Source organism: Hemitrygon akajei, chromosome 12, assembly GCF_048418815.1.
Source record: "Hemitrygon akajei chromosome 12, sHemAka1.3, whole genome shotgun sequence".
Lineage (NCBI taxonomy): Eukaryota > Metazoa > Chordata > Chondrichthyes > Myliobatiformes > Dasyatidae > Hemitrygon > Hemitrygon akajei.
In genome coordinates this window covers 17,541,741-17,560,854 of record NC_133135.1, presented here as the reverse complement: position 1 = coordinate 17,560,854, position 19,114 = coordinate 17,541,741, and the positions used below count along the sequence as shown (strand labels likewise).

The following is a 19,114-nucleotide window of genomic DNA, read 5'->3' as shown; positions in this document are numbered from 1 at the left end:
GATGGGGTAGGCCTGCAATACTTTAAATTCTTAATGTCCAGCAGGGTCTTGCTATCGTTAAAAATGGTTTTAAAAAAAAAGACATTAACACCTTTAGTTGACTCTGTAGAAGCTGCTATGTCTGAGCACACTGCCATCTTACTGGAATACATTTACTCCAGGTTCACCACGGCAACATGAAAGACTTTTCCTTGAGATGTTAGAAATAAAGGCATTCACTAATAATAGAGAATAGTGAATCAAAATCAGATATATCACTGGTTTAAATGACATGAAATTTGGTGCTTTGCAGAAGTACAGTGCAAAGACAAAAGAATTACAATAAACTACATAAATAAATAGTGCATAACAAAAAGAATAACCAAGTAGGGTCCACAGGTTTATAGATCATTCAGAATGGTGAGGGAGGAAGAAGCAGTTTCTAAATCGATGAGTGCAGGTCTTTAGCCAGGGAGTGGTAAATATCATTACCACAGATGGCTGTGGACGCCAGGTATATTTAAAGCGGAAGCTGATAGGTTCTTGATTAGTAAGGGCATCAAAGGTTAGAGGAAGAAGGCAGGAGAATGGGATTGACAGGGATAATCAGTCATGGTGGAATGGTGATAAAGACTTCATGGGCCAAATGGCCCAATCCTGCCCCTATGTTTTATGGCCTTCAGGCTCCTGTGCCACCTCCTTGAAGGTGGCAACAGCAATGGACTCAGGAAGACTTCACTAAACATTATTACCCCCTTTCATCAAACAACTGACACTCTGCATAAATAAGGTCACTACAGGCTTACCTATCGACCTCATCACGAGCTACAATATCTCCTTTCTTCAAGGCCTTTATTGCAAACATTTCACCTGTGACTTTATATTCCGAAAGAAGAACCTGTGTTACAAACAAATTACAGCTTGAGTGTTTATTCTTCCACACCAAACTACATAAAATATATACTGGCATTTCCCATCATTTTGTATTACCTTTCCAAAATGTCCCCTGCCAAGCACAGCAACACACCTGAAGTCCAGAAGACTAAACTGGAATCTTTGCGGTATTCTGGAGAAATAAGAAATGAAAAACTGTGATATATCAAACCTTAATCCTGCTAACACACACAAAATGCTGGAGAAACTCTACAAGCCCGGCAGCATCTATGGAGAGGAATAAACACTTGATGCTTTGGGTCAGGACCCTTCATCAGCATCTGGATAACTTCAAGACAGGTCATTTAAATACTTCTTCAATCTGCAGATATAGATCAGATGGAAAGTGTAATAGGATGTAAATCAGATAGAAAGTTGGGCAGAGCATTGGCAGATGGATTTTAATTCCGGCAGCTGTGAGATCAGGTGGTGGGGTGGAGATACAGTGATGCTAGAAAGTTGGCGAACCCAGTAGAAGTTTCTCTATTTCTGCATAAATATGTCCTAAAATGTGATCAGATCTTCACTTAAGTTCTAAAACTAGATAAAGAGAACCCAACAGAATAAATAACACATAAAACATTATTCTTGTTCATTTATTTTTTGAGAAAAATGATCCAATATTACATGTATTTGTTGGAAAAAGTATGTGAACCTCTGGGGTAATGCTTTCAACAAAAGCTATTTGGAGTTAAGTGTTGCAATCAATGAGATAAGATTGGAAGTGTGGGTTGTAGAGGTCCCCTGCACTATAAAAAAGATACACAAAGTCAGGTCACTGACAATTTGCTCCTCTCAAGAAAGATGTGTTCATTCGCATCATGCCTCGATCAAAACAACTTTCAGAGGACCTTAGAAGAACCGTAGAGATGCTTGAAGCTGCAAAAGGCTACAAAAGCATTTCTAAAGACCTGAGTGTTCACTAGTCCACAGTAAGAGAAATTGTCCTTAAGTGGAGGAACTCAGTACTGTTGCTGCTCTCCCTAGAAGTGGGCATCCTGCAAAGATCACACCAAAAGCACAATGTGGAACGCTGAAGGAAATGAAAACGACCCCAAGACCTGCAGAAATCTCCAGACCTTGCTAAAGTCTCTGTTCATATGTCCCCTATAAGAAAAACACTGAACAAGAAAGGTGTTCATGGAAGGACACCATGGAGGAAACCACTGCTCTCCAAAAATTCATTGTTGCACATCTCAAGTTTGAATATCTGGATGTTTTACACCACTTCTGTGATAGTGTTCTGTGGACAGGTGAGACAAAAGTTGAACTTATTGGCAGAAATGCACATTGCTCTGTTTGGAGAAAAAAGGGCACTGAACACCAGCACAAAATCTCATCCCAAACGGTGAATAGCAGCATAATAGAAGGAGCATTATGGCTTGGGGCAGGACCTGGACAGCTTGCAATCATTGAGGGAACAATGAATTCAAAATTGTATCATGACATCATACAGGAGAATGTCAGGGGAGCAATCTGTCACCTGCAGTTTAATAGAAGTTAGATAATGCAACAAAACAATAATCCAAAAGACAAGAGTAAATCAACAAGAGAATGGCTCAAAAAGAAGAAAATTTGTGTTTTGGAATGGCCAAGTCCAAGTCCTGACCTAAATCCTATAGAAATGTTGTGGAAGGACCTGAAGCAAGCAGTTCATGCAACCAGTTTAAGCAGTTTTGTAAGGAGGAATGGCCTAAAATTCCTCCAAACTGATGTGCAGGACTGATCAACAGTTACCGGAAACATTTGGTTGGAGTTATTGCTGTACATGGGGGTCACACCAGTTACTGAAAGCAAAGGTTCACATACTTTTTCCAACAAATACACGTGTAGCGGAAGGAAGGAGCACCTTACACCTCCTTTGGTAGAGATGTACAGTGGTGCTTGAAAGTTTGTGAACCCTGTAGAATTTTCTCTATTTCTGCATAAATATGACCTTAAATGTGATCAGATCTTCACTTATGACCTAAAACTAGATAAAGAGAACCTAATTAAATAAATAACACAAAAAGCATTATATTTGTTCAGTTATTTATTGTGAAAAATGATCCAATATTATAACTGTACGCGCAATGAAACTACTGGGTACTCGCCATATTATCTGATGTTTGGGCGCAAGGCAAGGTTGCCCATTGACCTTTGCTTTGGGACCGACAAGGGTGACGTACCACTGAAGACTTAACTAAAGTATGTGTCTGACATGAGAAGAGAGTTGAAAAGGGCTTATGAATTAGCTGGGGTCGCGGCTGCTCAGCAGAATCAAGAGAATAAGAGAAGGTATGATCAAAAGGTGAGGTTCTCCCAACTCCTGCCGGGAGACAGAGACCTCATAAGGAATTTGGGGCTACCTGGAAAGCATAAGTTGGCGGACCGCTGGGTGGCTATGCCCTATGTGGTGGAGAGTCAGATGCCAAACCTACCAGTTTTCTGGGTGAAACCAGAGGATAGGAATGGGCCCGTCAAGATTCTCCATTGGAGAATGCTAAGCAGGTGCTACACATTACACACTTGGGCAAGGTGTAGCACCTGCTTAGCTCTCCAATCAGGTTCGTGTGGTGGATGGTTGTATGAGCAGCTGGTGTATATCACAAGTGTTGGTAATGCAACTGCTGACACTAGGCAGACAATCTCTGAAAAGTATTGGTAATGACTGAGGTCACTTGTCTTGTAGAGACACTGCCCAGAAGAAGGTAATGGTAAACCACTTCGGTAGAAAAAGTTTGCAAAGACAATCATGGTCATGTGAATAGCTCAAAAAGAGGAAAATTTGTGTTTTGGATTGGCCAAGTCAAAGTCCTGATTGCCTCCATAATACAAAATGGCACATAATGATGGTAACAAAATGTGAGGTAATGCATTTTGGGAAGTCAAATAGATTGGATATGCAAACATTTGGAGGCTAAGAAATATGGATGAATGTTTGGAGTTTAAGTCTATGGTTTACTGTAAGTGGTAATAGAGGTAAATAGGTTGATGAAGATTGGCATATAGCCAGATACACTTACTATGTTTAACAGGCATTTAGACAAGACACTTAAGCAGGCAAACCTAACATGGACAAAGGAGATTAGTATACAAGGGCAGCAAGGTTGGCATGGACATTTTGGGACAAAGGACATATTTCTGAGCAGTACAACTCCATGATTATAACAAAGAGCTATTGCTAATAAAGCACTTGAAAGTAAGCACAGTACCGTTTATCTTCTGGCTGTGGGAGTGTTCGAAATTCTAGTTCTTGACGGGGTCGTTCAGGCACAGATATTCTATTGTTCTCAACATTAGAAACAATGTTGTTTCTATCATTCAGAAAATCAAAAGTTGAGAGTGCTTCCTGCAAAAGACAAAGAAAATCAGCATTATTTCAAAATTTAGAAAACATTACATAAATGATTATGCAACATGGGAATAGAAAGTGTATCAAAATGTCTCCTAATATATATTCATTTGTGAGTCGAATTGCAACACTGGTGTTATTGGACTCACCAACCTCAAAAAGAAAAGTCTGTACTTGGCTTTTTAAAATAGGTAAGCTTCCCCTTTGAATTGTCAGGTAATTGAAAATATGGAAGAGAAAAATCAGTAAGATTGCTAGAACTATGAAATCAATGGTTAGGGCCCAGTGAATCATTGTAGGTAATTCTGTGTACTGTACTTAAAGGCGTAGACACAATAGGAGAGATTTACTGGGATGGATGATTTTCAATTATATAGAGAAGGCAGAGCATGGGCTGTGCCCAGCAGACAGAACATGTTTAATAAGGAATGGTTGAGCAAACAACGGCTTTTTTCTTTGGAGTGAAGGAGGATGAGAGGTGACTTGATACAGATAAGAAACAAAGATAGAGGGAACAGCTACTGCCTTTTTCCCCAGGATGGCAAAAGTTAAAACAAGCGGTCATACTTTCAAGATGATGGAGGAAAATTGAGGAAGGATGCCAGAGGCAAGTTTTTTTCCTCCCCCCACACAGACAGTGGTAGGTGTTGAGGGTGATGGTACAGGCAGAGACATTGGGGATATTAAAGACTTTTGGATAGGCGCATGGATGAAAGAAGCATTGAGGGCTATGTGGGAAGGAACAGTTGTAAGTTAAAAGATCAGCGCAACATTGTGGCCAAGGGTCCCATACTGTGCTGTTATGTTCCAGACTGGATCAAGAATACCCTGCTATAGAAGGTGATGCAGAACTGACTCTGTAAATAAAGCAAAAAGGGAACAGGACAGATTCTTGTGGAGATCAAAAACAAAGGGTTACAAACAAAAGAATGTGGGACTAAGTATGACTACTCTTTTGATGAACAACACAGTCACACAGTAGAAATGCCTTCATTTGTGATACTCCTTTCCCTTTCCTTGTGGCTCACAGATGACTACATTTCAATTTAAATAAAAGCACATCGCTCATTCATCCTCTCTTCCTTCCACCCAGAACCTGACTTGAGACAATGGAGTTGAATTTGAATTGACTATATTTCTTCCATCCTTCACATACACGAGTAAAAATCTTTACGTTACATCTCTGGCTGAATGCACAATGCGCAATTTATAGTAATTCCCAATAAATATTATGTACAACAGTCAATGTAGCATAGAAATACAATTGTATCAGCATGAATTAATCAGTCTGACGGCCTGACGGAAGAAGTTGTCCTGGCTTTTATGCTGCAATACCATTTCCCAGACAGAAGCAACTGGAACAGTTTGTGGCTGGGATGACTCAGGTCCTCAATCATCCTTCGGGCCCTTTTTACGCACCCACCTCTGTAAACGTCCTGAATAGGAGGAAGTTCCCATCTACAAATGTGCTGGGTTGTTTGCACCACTCTCTGCAGAGCCCTCTGATTAAGGGAAGTACAGTTCCCATACCAGGCAGTGATGCAGCTAGTCAGAATGCTCTCAATTGTGCCCCTGTAGAAAGTCCTTATGATTTGGGTACTCATGCCAAACGTCTTCAACCGTCTGAAGTGAAAGAGACGCTGTTATGCTTTTTTCACCACACGGCCGGTATGTACAGACCACGCGAGATCCTCGGTGATGTGTACGCTGAGGAACTTAAAGCTGTTCACCTTCTCAACCCCAGATCTATTTATGTCAATAGAAGTTAGCCTGTCTCCATTCCTCCTGTAATCTACAACCAGCTTCTTTGTTTTTGCAACACTGAGGGAGAGGTTGTTTTCTTGACACCACTGTGTCATTTGTTTCTGTTAAATCAGCCTGGATAGTCCATCTCAGAGGAAAGTGAAAGGCCTTCATTATCCTCCACTCTTCATCATATCATGTTCTAGAGTCAATCTGGAAGCAGACCTTCAGACCTTTACAAGACAATGCAAATTTTTGTTCCAATAACAATGAACACTGATTTATAATCTATTTCATTCCTTCAAAACAGGGATTGCCTTTGTTCTATTACTCTTGGTGAATAATGCTAATTAAGTCCTTACAATGCAGAAGATCCAAGGGCAATAAAACAAAGGAGCATACCAAGGAAAATGTGGAGGCCAAGTTGTTGGGTATATTTAAAGCAGAGGTTGATAAGTGCTTGAAAGGGCATCAAAAGTTACAGGGAGGAGGCAGGAGAATGGGATTTAGAGAGCAAATAAGTCCTCTATGATGGAATGGCACAGTAGCCTCCATTGGCCCAAAGTCCCAATACTGATCCTGTGTCTTATGATCTAATAATTGTTCAGCAGGCAGAATAATAGCTCAACATGAGTCAAAGGGCCTGTTCCTGAGCTGCAATGTTCTATAACCCAACAAAAAAATAAGCAACTCCTACAGTTGTAAAAAGCAGCTTAGAAGATAAGGTAACTGATGAAATCAAGCCTTTCCCTTTAAACAAGTTTTTCGGGTTCCTACCTGAACCCCATCTGGGATCCTTACTTCAGTTGTGGTTCCTCCATTTTCTCCAAGGGATGAAGCTCGTGGTGGCGTGAGTGGAGGTTCAGATTCAAAATCTAGTTTTCCTACTGGCAGATCTCTGAAAAGTAATGCAGTACACAAATTCAGTCACATGCCACAGCCTTCAGACACGCAGCAAAATGCAAATTAAAGCAGCAATGTTATAAACAAGTGACAAAAAAAAGAACTACAGTTGCTAGGAATCTAAAACAAAGAAAAAATACCGGAAACACTCTGCAGGTCAGTCATCAACTACAGAAAAGAGCAAATGATTCACGTCAAAGACCATTTCTCAGAATAAAAGATACGCTTGTTTGATAATAATCCAATTTCTAAATTACCTTTGAATGCTAAAAACAAAGCCATTTAACCTTCTGCATTCAGACATCACTAATGTGCCACAACAAGCAAATAGACTGTATGATTCAAACGTGACCACTCCAACACCTAACAACAAAACAAATTCACCCCCTTTGTCAAAGTCCAAAATATGAAAGTTCCCAGCTCTTTAAACACTTCAAGTACAAAAGCAGCGTTCTGATTGGGCATTTTCCATTTCAAGGAAGCCAAGGACAGAAGGGAGCTGTTGAAACAACTAACGTAAAGAGTATTCATAAGGTAGCAAAGTATATTTAATGTAGAAAATTATCCTATGAAGTTGAAAATGCTGAATAACAAAGGCATCCTCTTGTAGATTAAATAGTAATTAATTGAGGTGTTTATGATATCAAAGCAGTTGATCAGAAAGGTACCAAAATATCATTAGATGGGCAGAGCTTAGAGGGATATGGGCCGAATACAGGAAATTGGGACCAGCTGACTGGACACCATGGTCTTGTAGGGCCAAATGATCTACATCTGCATTGTACTGCTTTATGATTCTGTGACAGCAAGCAACTATTCTACTTTCAGGAAGACCAGTCGAAATCAGGCCTAACAAAATTCAAATTAAGCCAATGGGTTCCCATATAAGGAAATATGTCTTCAAAGGACAGTGAAACTCCAGAACAGAGGCCTTCAAAAGCTGCTGCACGTAGATTAGAACTTAGAACAGTATGGAACAGTAAAGTAAGTCACATGTACACTGAAACATCGAGACATACAGAGAAATAAGTTGTCTTGCGTCACCACCCAACACAGTTAAGGATTGTGCTGGCACAGCCTGCAAACGTTGCCATGATTTCAGAACCAATGTAGCATGTCTGCAACTTACCCAACCATGTGTCTTTGGATTGCGGGAAGAAACTGGAACACCTAGAGGAAACCCACGCAGTCATGGGAAGAATATAAACTCTTCAGAGGCAGTGGTGGGAAATGAACCTTAATTGGTAATCACTGACACTGTAAAGCGAATATACTAACCACTACGTTACCCTACCACCCAGTACGGGTGCCTCAACCCACAACTGTGTGCTGACCTAGAGTCTTACTCCACGATCAGCCTAATCCTTCCCTTTATAACCTTAACGTTCCATTTTGACTACATCCACATGTCCATCAAGGAGTCTGTTACATATTCCTATTAATAAATGAATATTTTAAAAACTGAGGGCTTGAATGGCCCTCTCTAGTTCTTATGTTCACTCCTTTGTAAACAGAATAGTCTCTCAGAGGGTAATGCAAGTTTGAAATTCTCTTCCCGAGGATAGCTGGTGGTTACGTTAGTAGATATATTTAAGGAACTGAGGGTTACAGGCAACAGGCATGCGTAGGACAGCACAGATCAGCCATAATCATATTGAATGGAGCAGCAGGTGCAAGGGTACTGGTAAACTACTCCTGTGAACTTGCAGCAGTTAAGAGGGGCTCACAAGCCAGAACTCTTCTTTATGCATCAAATGGTCACTAAAACATATTAGGTTTATTGATGGCATTCATGGGAGATAAGCTGTCAACTTTATTTGGCAAGGCCTCTGTGCAACTCCAGACCCACCAAAAATATGGTTGATTCTTAGAAACCTTCTGATATGATGCAAATGATTCACTTGTATCGCAACCACACATTATAGAAAGGTTAAACCCAAATGAACCATGGAGCATCACCCTAGGCACCAAAGCAGAGATGGCAAAGTTATTTCCAACCCTGTCGTACATACAAGATTTCCTTCATAAACATTAGAAGAGCAGTTCGACAGACTTATTAAAGCAAGAGTATGACAGTCTTTCTCACAAAATTATACTTGGCAGAATAATGTTCCAGTGCAATGTCTGGGTATGTTTTGTCCAACAGCACAGCCTCACCAGGGGTGGCATCATAAATGTACACAGGCATCAGATCCAACAAGGCAAGACCTCCTACTGATTATATCAGAGTCAGATTTAAATTACATGAAATTTGTTGTTTACCGAAACAGTCATAAAAATGTACTAATTTGGTGAGGGTCCAGAGGAGGTTCACAAGTATTATTCTGGGAATGAAAGGGTTAACACACGAGGAGTGTTTGATGGCTCTGGGTCTGTACTTATTGGAGTTTAGAAGAATGAGGGAGGGATTTTATTGAAACCTATCAAATATTGAAAGGCCTAGATAGAGTGGATATGAAGAGGATATTTCCTATCGTGGGTGTGTTGCATTTTGTGTGTGTTGCTTTGGATTTCCAGCATCTGCAGATTTTCTCATGTTTGTGATTTATTGCTCCATTACGAAGTCTCTTCCAGAGATGCCTACACTGAAGAAGTTTAATCCTTCCCTTCGACAGGAGTTCAGTGAAACCCTCTCTCACTGCTCCCCGTGATATTTCTCCTCCCGTCCCCCCAGCTTATTCTGATTTCTCCCCTTCCTTTCCAGTCCCGATGAAGCGCCTTGGCCTGAAATGTTGACTGTGTACACTCTTCCTTAGCTGCTGCCTGACCTGCTGAGTTACTTCAGCATTTTGTGCATGTTGCTTTGGAATTTCGACATCTGCAGAATTTTGTGTGTTTGTGATTTCCTATAGTGGGTGAATCTAAAAATAATGTTCCTTCAGAGCAGAAATGAGGAGGAATTTCTTCAGCCAAAGTGGTGAATCTGTAGATTTCAGTAAGATCCCCCTCATTCTTCTAAACTCCAGCGTGTACCCATCAAATGTTCCTCATATGTTAACCCTTTCATTCCAAGAACCTCCTCTGGACCGCCTTCAAATCATTGCCACAGATTGCTGCGGAGACCAAGTCACTAGGTATATTTAAAGCAGCGTTCTTGATTAGTAAGAACATTAAAGGTTACAGAAAGAGGGGAGTATAAATCAGCCATGATGGAACGGTGGAGCAGACTCAGTGGGCCATATGACCTAATTCTGTTCCTATATTTTATGGTCTTACAAACACTGGTCTTGCCAGTAAAGCATGGATCTCAAAATATGAATACTTAAAAAAGAAACATTAAGCACACCAATTAAAATGGCTCAGACTTTACCCACAATTGACATTAGACTAAATGCCCTTTATTTTGGAATCTTTCATTTCCTTAGGATGTACAATTTGCTTCAGAGCGCATGACATATTTTAGAAGTGCAGTCACTGTTTAATTGGTGGTGACATGGCAACCAATTCATACAAACTGAAGGTCCAGGTAATATTACGAGAAAAATGATCTATCTATTTTAATATTGGTGGAGAGAATTGATGTTGGCCAAGGAATATCACCATTTCATATTCGAATACTGCTGCACGAACTTCACATTCATGAGAGAGCAAGTGTTGCTGAAATTGTTGGAGTGGACTTCAACCCACAACCTCTGACTCAGAGACAAGTACTCAGCCAAAGTTGATTCACTAAATTCCTTGCAGCCCACAAAGTGAATCATGATTTGAAGACAATATGCTCAGTTATAGTCCCACTGGATGTAAATTATTGGAAACTACAAGTAACTCATGTAGTACACAGGCTGTTCTTTCTTCAATTGGATAGGATTTAAAAAATTAGAGCGTGGTTGCGAGAAAGAGTCAGAAATAGCTTTTGGCAAGAATCTTCAGTCAAAATGAAGTTTACTTTCTCCCAAACTGACACAGGTGGCTCATAGGAAAGCATAAAGGAAAATAACCAATGTACAGTCTCTGGCACCCATTACTTTCAGTAGATCAGCTCAGGGGTATTTTCTTCTGACAGGACTAAAATTGCTCAAATACAGGAAGACTGATTATTAGGTCAGTAAATCTACTTCTTCCCATGCTAAACAAAAGCAAATTAGTACTTTCCTCACCCCCAATTTTTATATCAAAGACAAATTACTTTGATCAAACATTCAGTGTGGACTTTGTAGAAAGATGGTGCTCTGAAAGTAGTTTTCTGAATTCACTTGTTTTCCAATTCTGTTAAATAATCAAGATAACATACCCAGTAGAATCTGTATTTTCTCTATGAGGAACAGCTGGCACAGCTGCAGGGATAGAAGCTGGAGGGCTAAATGTGCCAGAGTTATTTACTGTAGGAACAGCTCTCCTCACCAGTCGTCCCCATGTGGCAATATTAATATTCATTTGAGGAGCTCGAAGGAATGTTTTGCCTATAGTGATGAGAAAACAAGAGCATAAACAAATTGCAAAGATTTTGCAAGTCTTTTCCTAATGCACTCAGCCCTTCTAAGCAGTGAACCTCTGCATCATAAGTAACAGGGTTGAAAATAAATTATTGTCTAGTTCAGTTTAAATAATTACCTTGCTGTTTTGGAAAGATCTTCTTTTGTCTTTGCAATTTTGGTCGTCTTTCGATAACTGGATTATAGAAAGTTACCTGGAAAATACAGCCAACTTTATTAGACTTGAAGCTAGTACAAGGAAGAGGCAAACAGAATTATGATTTTAGCTAACCTCATACCTCTGCAAATAGAGTGCCCTGCGGTTCTAGATACAGGCACATTCCATGCCGTTGATTATCTAGGAAGTCTTCTAAGCGTAGAAATTTCACAGCACAAAGGGAGCGCCAGTCACGCCAATAAACGGACATCTCCAGTTCACGTGACTAAATAAAAGATTAAAAGTGATTACCTGAGAAACTGGAACTTCTCATAATTCAGCAACTTGAAACAAATGTCAAGATCACCCAAAAGGATGGTTTTAAACTGGATCATCAAAGAAAAAAAACACCAGCATATAGTTCCAAACAGGTTTACAATTTGACCTCAGTTCCATCATTTATATAAAGTGATATCAATACCACAGAGTAAAGCTGGCAATGGTCCAGTGACAAGTGTATGTACCACTCTAACATGGGATGCCAAGATTCTAGATTGCACCAGAAATAGTCCATGAGACAAGCTTTTAAAAAAAACTGAAACCTCTCAATAAAGGGAAAGAGGAAAATTTGACACAAAAGATTAAATGAAATTGCTTATACATTCACTGTTATAAATGACTACAAATTAATTCTGAAATTGGCCTTGAGAGAATCTCACGTTGAATAGTTGCACAATAACAGATTCTCAAGTTAAAAATTTCAACAGAAACACATACTTCCATATTTGCTTTTCTGAACATCAAAATTCCTGTTTACTAATCCTGGTTTTATACTTGGCAAGTTAAAGAGTTTGTGCCATTTATATTTTGAGTACAAATTTTCTGAGTAAGAAATACTTTGAACAAAAAATACACTGAATATTCTAACAGTGACAAAATCTACAGCGTTTGATGATGGTTGGGAATCAAGAGAGCAGAAGTTACAACTAGATTCAATCTCTAAAACTGAACAGTATCCAGTTCATAGCTGGTCATATGCAAAATTCCACAACTGATTTAGGCTTACAAACGAGACTTGTATCTAAATTCCTAATGGCAGTATTTGTTTATTTATAATTTAGGCAAGCATTAAAAAAGGCAAGAAAAAAATCTCGGCTTAGAGTTTGTCCTTACTAATAAGGCAATGCCCTACTTCTTTCAAGAATGGTGGCACAGTTTCTTTTGCTCACCCGATCTAGTTCTAACGTAAACTTCTGATCCCATGACTGATTGGAAACTGGCTTCCAACTGGTCTGTCCAACCACCGTATTATCCAGCTTCAGTACAGCTCCTATTTCATCTGTGTGGACAACAGTAAATACTTCATTAGGCATTGCAAGAGGATTTGGACATTTGAGAAACTAACTACATAAGATTTAATCACTATAAATTTTGAATTTATTCCAAAAAACATCAAAATCTACTGCTATGTGCAGCTTAAGACATAATGGTTTAACTTTAATAAAGTTTTACATTCATTTTAAAACTACATTATCTATGTAGATCATCTAGACAACATTGCCAAAATTTTAATTTAATTATCAAATTATTAAAACGAGTTTTCAGCAAACACATGGTATGTGTCACTTGTTGGATGAGACAAGCAAAGGGAAGGAATCAAAATTATAATTTATGTTATGGTTACACAGCTGGAGAAGGATGCAGAAATATATTAAACAATATGCTAATCTTTGCTTCAGATAAGTTTGATCCCCTTTTAGTACAAAGTAATTTGCTGCAACTACCTCTGCAGTTGTTCACTGAAATTAAAAGATTACTTAACTGGACAGATCTTCTGTTTTGACAGGATAGCGGCTATTCCCACTTCTGCTTTTACTTGTTCTGCTTATAAAGGATGATCTAGTTTCATTTGGGCTCCAGCCAGGTAAAGGAACAAACGTGTTTTTTGAACGACCAGGAACAGTCTCCAGCAGGTCTTGACATCCCATAAGCCTAACTTCCAGGCTACCTGTTGACAGTGAATCAGTTATATCTCACAACACATGAAAGCAAATTAACATTCATGTTTCACCACTGATAAATTATTGGAGAAGGTTATTAGGATCTGGATTTACTTGCATTTGGAGAAAGTCAGGGTGGCTTTGTGTGGGTATCTAACATGGAATTAGGTAAAGCATTTGATAAGGTACTTTTATGATAAGCTTGTTCAGAAGAACAAGGCAGAAAAAGACAAAATTTGCTTGGTCATAGAAAACAAAGGGGAGTGGTGGAGGGCTGTTTCTCAAACTGAAGGTTTATGACTAGTTGCTGACACCTGTTTCAGTTACATAAATGATCTGGATGAAAATACTGGTAGACTAGTCAGTGAGCTTGTAAATAATACAAATATTGGTGCCGGTGGAATGTGAGGGAGATTGCAAATGACAGAAAAGGATAGAGATCAGGTAGAACTTTGGGCAGAGAAGTGGGAAATAGGAAATTAATTTGGACAAGTGTTGCAGGTCAAATGCAAGAGTATACAGTAAATGGTAGTAGCCTTTGGAGAAGGAAAAGGAGAGAGAGAGCGAGCGAGAGAGAGAGAGATGCAAATTCATAGGTCTCTGAAAGTGGCAACATAAATAGACAGGGTAATTAAAAAGTTGTACGTCATGCTTGATCATTGTCTGGGGCACTTTGCATAACAGTAGGAAAGTCATGCTGCAGCTTTAATCAGGTCACATTTGGAATACTGTAAGCAGTTCTGGCCTCCACACTATAGAAGAGATGGGGAAGCTTTGGAAAGGGTGGAAAAAGAAGTTTACTGGAATGTTGCCTGGATTAGCTGTAAGGAGAGGTTAGACAAAATTTGGATTGTTTTTGTTGGCGTTGTCAGAGGCTGATGGGCAATCTGATAATTTACAAAATTACGAGAAACAATTAAGGTAGTTTTATTTCCGAGGGTAGAAACCTTCATCTGGTCAGGGAAAGTAAGGAGGAGATAGATAGAAGCTATAGGCAGGTAGTCACACCGGGGCCTCGGGAGACAGATAAGTGGTTAACAGTCAGGAGAGGGAGGGGCAGAAGTCAGATGCTAGAGAATACACCTGTGCCTGCCCCCCTTAACAATAAGTACTTCAGCTTCAGTACTGTTGTGGGGGTTGGCCTACCTGGGGGAAGCAACAGTGGCCGCGCCTCTGGCACAGAGTCTGGCCCTGTGGCTCAGAAGGGTAGGGAAAGGAAGAGGATGCAGCAGTGATAGGGGACTCTATAGTCAGGGGGTCAGACAAGCGATTCTGTGGATGCAGGAAAGAAACACAGATGGTAGTTTGCTGCCCAGGTGCCAGGGTCCTGGATATTTCTGATCACGTCTACGATATCCTGAAGTGGGAAGGAGAACAGCCAGAGGTCGTGGTACATATTGGTACCAAAGACATAGGCAGGAAAAGGGAGGAGGTCCTGAAAAAAGACTACAGGGTGTTAGAAAAGAAGTTGAGAAGCAGGACTTCAAAGGTAGTAATCTCGGGATTGACAGTGAGTATAAGAATAGAAAGAGGTGGAGGATAAATGTGTGGCTGAGGAATTGGAGCAGGGGGCAGGGATTCAGATTTCTGGATCATTGGGACCTCTTTTGGAGCAGGTGTGACCTGCACTTGAATCCGAGGGGGACCAAGGCTAAGGCTACTGGGGAGAGTTTAAACGAGAATTGCTGGGGGGTGGAAACCAAACTGAAGAGACAGAGGAAGAGGCGGTTGGCTCACAAATAGAGAAAGCTTGGAAACAGTGCAAGAGGGAGGATCAGTACTTAGAGCTATGATGTTGTGCCCATTACAGAGACTTGGATGGCTCAGGGGCAGGAATGGTTACTTCGACTGCCAGGCTTTACATGTTTCAGAAAGGACAGGGAGAGAGGCAAAAGAGGTGGGGACGTGGCACTGTTGATCAGAGATAGTGTCACAGCTGCAGAAAAGAAGGAAGTCATGGATGGATTGTCTACGGAGTCTCTGTGGGTGGAAGTTGGGAACAGGAAGGGGTCAATAACTCTACTGGGTGTTTTTCATAGGCCGCCCAATAGTAACAGGGACATCGAGGAGCAGATAGGGAGACAGATTCTGGGAAAGTTTAATAATAACATGGTTGTCGTGGTGGGAGATTTTACTTTCCCAAATATCGATTGGCATCTCCCTAGAGTGAGGGTTTTAAGATGGGGTAGAGTTTGTTAGGTGTGTTCAGGAAGGTTTCTTGACACAATATGTAGATAAGCCTACAAGAGGAGGGGCTTCACTTGATCTAGTATTGGGAAATGAACCTGGTCAGGTGTCAGGTCTCTCAGTGGGAGAGCATTTTGAAGATAGTGATCACAATTCTACCTCCTTCACCATAGCATTGGAGAGGGATAGGAATAGACAAGTTAGGAAAGCATTTAACTGGAGTAAAGGGAAATATGAGGCTATCAGGCAGGAACTTGGAAGCATAAATTGGGAACAGCTGTTCTCAGGGAAATGTTCAGGGGATACTTGTGTGGGGTTCTGCATAGGTACTTTCCAATGTGACAGGGAAATGATGGTAGGGTACAGCAACCGTGGTGTACAAAGGCTGTTGTAAATCTACTCAAGAAGAAAAGAAGAACTTACGAAAGGTTCAAAAAACTAGGTAATGATAGAGATCTAGAAGATTATAAAGCAAGCAGGAAGGAGATTAAGAATGAAATTAGGAGAGCCAGAAGGGGCCATGAGAAGTCCTTGGCAGACAGGATTAAGGAAAACCCCAACGCATTCTACAAGTATGTGATGAGCAAGAGGATAAGACAGGAGAGAATCAAGTGTGACAGTGGAAAAGTGTGTATGGAACCGGAGGAGACAGCAGAAGTACCTAATGAATACTTTGATTCAGTATTCACTACGGAACAGGATCTTGGCGATTGTAGGGATGACTTACAGCGGACTGAAAAGCTTGAGCATGTAGATATTACAGAAGAGGATGTACTGGAGCTTTTGGAAAACATCAATTTGGATAAGTCACAGGGACCAGATGAGATGTTCCCCAGAGTACCGTGGGAGGTGAGGGAGGAGATTGCTGAGACTCTGGCAATGGGGACGGGAGAGGTTCCGGAGGACTGGAGGATTGCAGATGTTGTTCCCTTATTCAAGAAAGGGAGTGGAGATAGCTCAGGAAATTATAGACCAGTGAGTCTTACTTCAGTGGTTGGTAAGTCGGTGGAGAAGATCCTGGGAGGCAGGATTTATGAACATTTGAAAAGGCATAATATGATTACAAATAGTCAGCATGGTTTTGTCAAAGGCAGGTCATGCCTTACGAGCCCTTTTGAGGATGTGACTAAACACATTGAAGGTAGAGCAGTAGATATAGTGTATTTGGATTTCAACAAGGCATTTGATAAGGTACCCATGCAAGGCTTATTGAGAGAATAAGGAGGTATGGGATCGAAGGAGACATTGCTTTGTAGAGGGTAAAGCGGGACATTAGAAACATAGAAAACTACCGTACAATACAGGCCCTTTGGCCCACAAGGTTGTGCAGAACATATTTTTACCCTAGAAATTACTAGGCTTACCTATAGCCCTCTATTTTTCTAAGCTCCATGTTTTCCAAAAGTCTCTGAAAAAACCCTATCGTATCCACCTCTACCATTGACAGCATGCAAAACTGGGCTGAGAAGTGATAGATGGAGTTCAACCCAGATAAGTGTGAGGTGGTTCATTTTGGTAGGTCAAATATGATGGCAGAATATAGTATTAATGGTTAGACTCTTGGCAGTGTGGAGGATCAGAGGGATCTTGGGGTCTGACTCCATAGGACGCTCAAAGCTGCTGCGCAGGTTGACTCTCTGGTTAAGAAAGCAGACGGTGCATCGGCCTTCATCAATCGTGGGATTGAGCTTAGGAGCCAAGAAGTAATGTTGCAGCTATATAGGACCTTCATCAGACCCCACTTGGAGTACTGTGCTCAGTTCTGGTTGCCTCACTACAGGAAAGATGTGGAAACCATAGAAAGGGTGCAGAGGAGATTTACAAGGATGTTGCCTGGATTGGGGAACATGCCTTATGAGAATAGATTGAGTGAATTTGGCCTTTTCTCCTTGGAGCAAAGGAGGATGAGAGGTGACCTGATAGAGGTGTATAAGATGATGAGAGGCATTGATTGTGCGGATAGTCAGAGGCTTTTTCCCAGGGTTGAAATGGTTGCCACAAGAGGACACAGGTTTAAGGTGCTGGGGAGTAGGTACAGTGGAGATGTCAGGGGTAAGTTTTTTACTCAGAGAGTGGTGAGTGCGTGGAATGGGCTGCCGGCAACTGTGGTGAAGGCGGATACGAAAGGGTCTTTTAAGAGACACTGGATAGGCACATGGAGCTTAGTAAAATAGAGGGCTATGGGTAACCCTAGGTAATTTCTAAGGTAGGGACATGTTCGGCACAGCTTTGTGGGCCGAAGAGTCTGTATTGTGCTGTAGGTTTTCTAGGTTCTAAATGTCATATACTAGAAGGCAAAGATTTAAGGTGAGAGCTGAACTTAAAGGAGATGTACCATGAGAACGTTATGCATCTGGAAAGCCCTGCTAGGGAAACTGATAGAAACATATACAACAGTGACATTTTGGAGACATTTAGACTGACACACACGGTATATTTTGTTGGTGAAATGCAGGAGGAAAGTATACAGTAATGACTGTAGACCGACTGACCGGGAATAGAGAGAAACTGTATGGATCACATTAGCTTAGATTTACATACTCAGTATAAACATGGTGAGGCAAAAATCCTGCTCCTGTGCTCTGCTATTGTGTTCTATGTCAGTGTCAAGCTGTGAGAATACACCTGAAGACAATGTTCCTTTACATCATATTATGAACACTGTTGCTTGTAAGGAATGGCAAGGTTTACTAAGAAAATTTTAAATTTGTTGAGATATACTGATGATTACAGAGCAAATGAAAGAGAATGCTGGGAAGAGAAATGGAACTAAGAGAACAAAATGCAACGTGGGAGATTACCTTGTACGCCGAGACAGAAATTTGGAAATGTGGCCACTGGCAGAATAAATTCATTGAGAAAATTAAAAAGATATTTGATTTTCTTTAACAAAGTATACGAATGTAAATTATTTGAAAGAAGTTGGTGGAATTACAGGTAATTATTACAGTGGACTCTACACTGTAAAGTGATTATTACAGCCTTTACTATTTCCCCTTTCATTAATGAAGTGGATATGGGTATTGGCACAGCAGTCTGCATTTCCACACGCTGAAAATATGTCCCAGAATTAGTACCGTGAGTCAGAATTATACAAAGTAAACCTTATTGCAAAGTTTCTACATTTCACAACTGGCACTTCATATAAGTGATGAACAAGTACTGACTACAAATGCTGCAACCATAAAATCCTTCAGGTTCATGTATTTCTTCACAACATATTTATAAGAGAGACAGCATGGAACAGGCCCTTCCGGCCCAGCGAGCTGCGCCAAGCAATCCACCCATTTAACTCTAGTCTAATCACAGGACAATTTCCAATCATCAATTAACCTACCTGGACTGTGAGAGGCAACCAGAGCACCTGGAGAAAACCCATGCAGTCACGGGGAGAACGTACAACCTCCTTACAGGCAGCAGTGGGAAATGAATGCAGAACTCCGATGCCCTAAGCTGTAATAGCATT

The 19,114-nt window shown here is 40.6% G+C and overlaps 1 protein-coding gene across 3 annotated transcripts in view; it reads right to left on the bottom strand.

The window, feature by feature from the left end:
* Positions 1–19,114, bottom strand: part of pkn2a (protein kinase N2a) — a 133,627-nt gene that overhangs the window by 18,341 nt on the left and 96,172 nt on the right. For 2 of the 3 annotated variants that reach the window (XR_012100995.1, XM_073062628.1), the window contains exons 7-15: positions 13,284–13,469; positions 12,691–12,800; positions 11,604–11,747; positions 11,444–11,519; positions 11,124–11,292; positions 6,767–6,887; positions 4,107–4,243; positions 970–1,045; positions 786–877 (exon numbers count right to left, since the gene is read on the bottom strand). Coding sequence is in view for 2 of the 3 variants with exons in the window: in XM_073062628.1 (XP_072918729.1) it covers positions 786–877; positions 970–1,045; positions 4,107–4,243; positions 6,767–6,887; positions 11,124–11,292; positions 11,444–11,519; positions 11,604–11,747; positions 12,691–12,800; positions 13,284–13,469 (1,111 nt within the window). In the remaining variant the exon portion in view is untranslated. The remainder of the gene's footprint in view (positions 1–785; positions 878–969; positions 1,046–4,106; positions 4,244–6,766; positions 6,888–11,123; positions 11,293–11,443; positions 11,520–11,603; positions 11,748–12,690; positions 12,801–13,283; positions 13,470–19,114) is intronic. The other variant, XM_073062629.1, reaches the window with a different exon arrangement.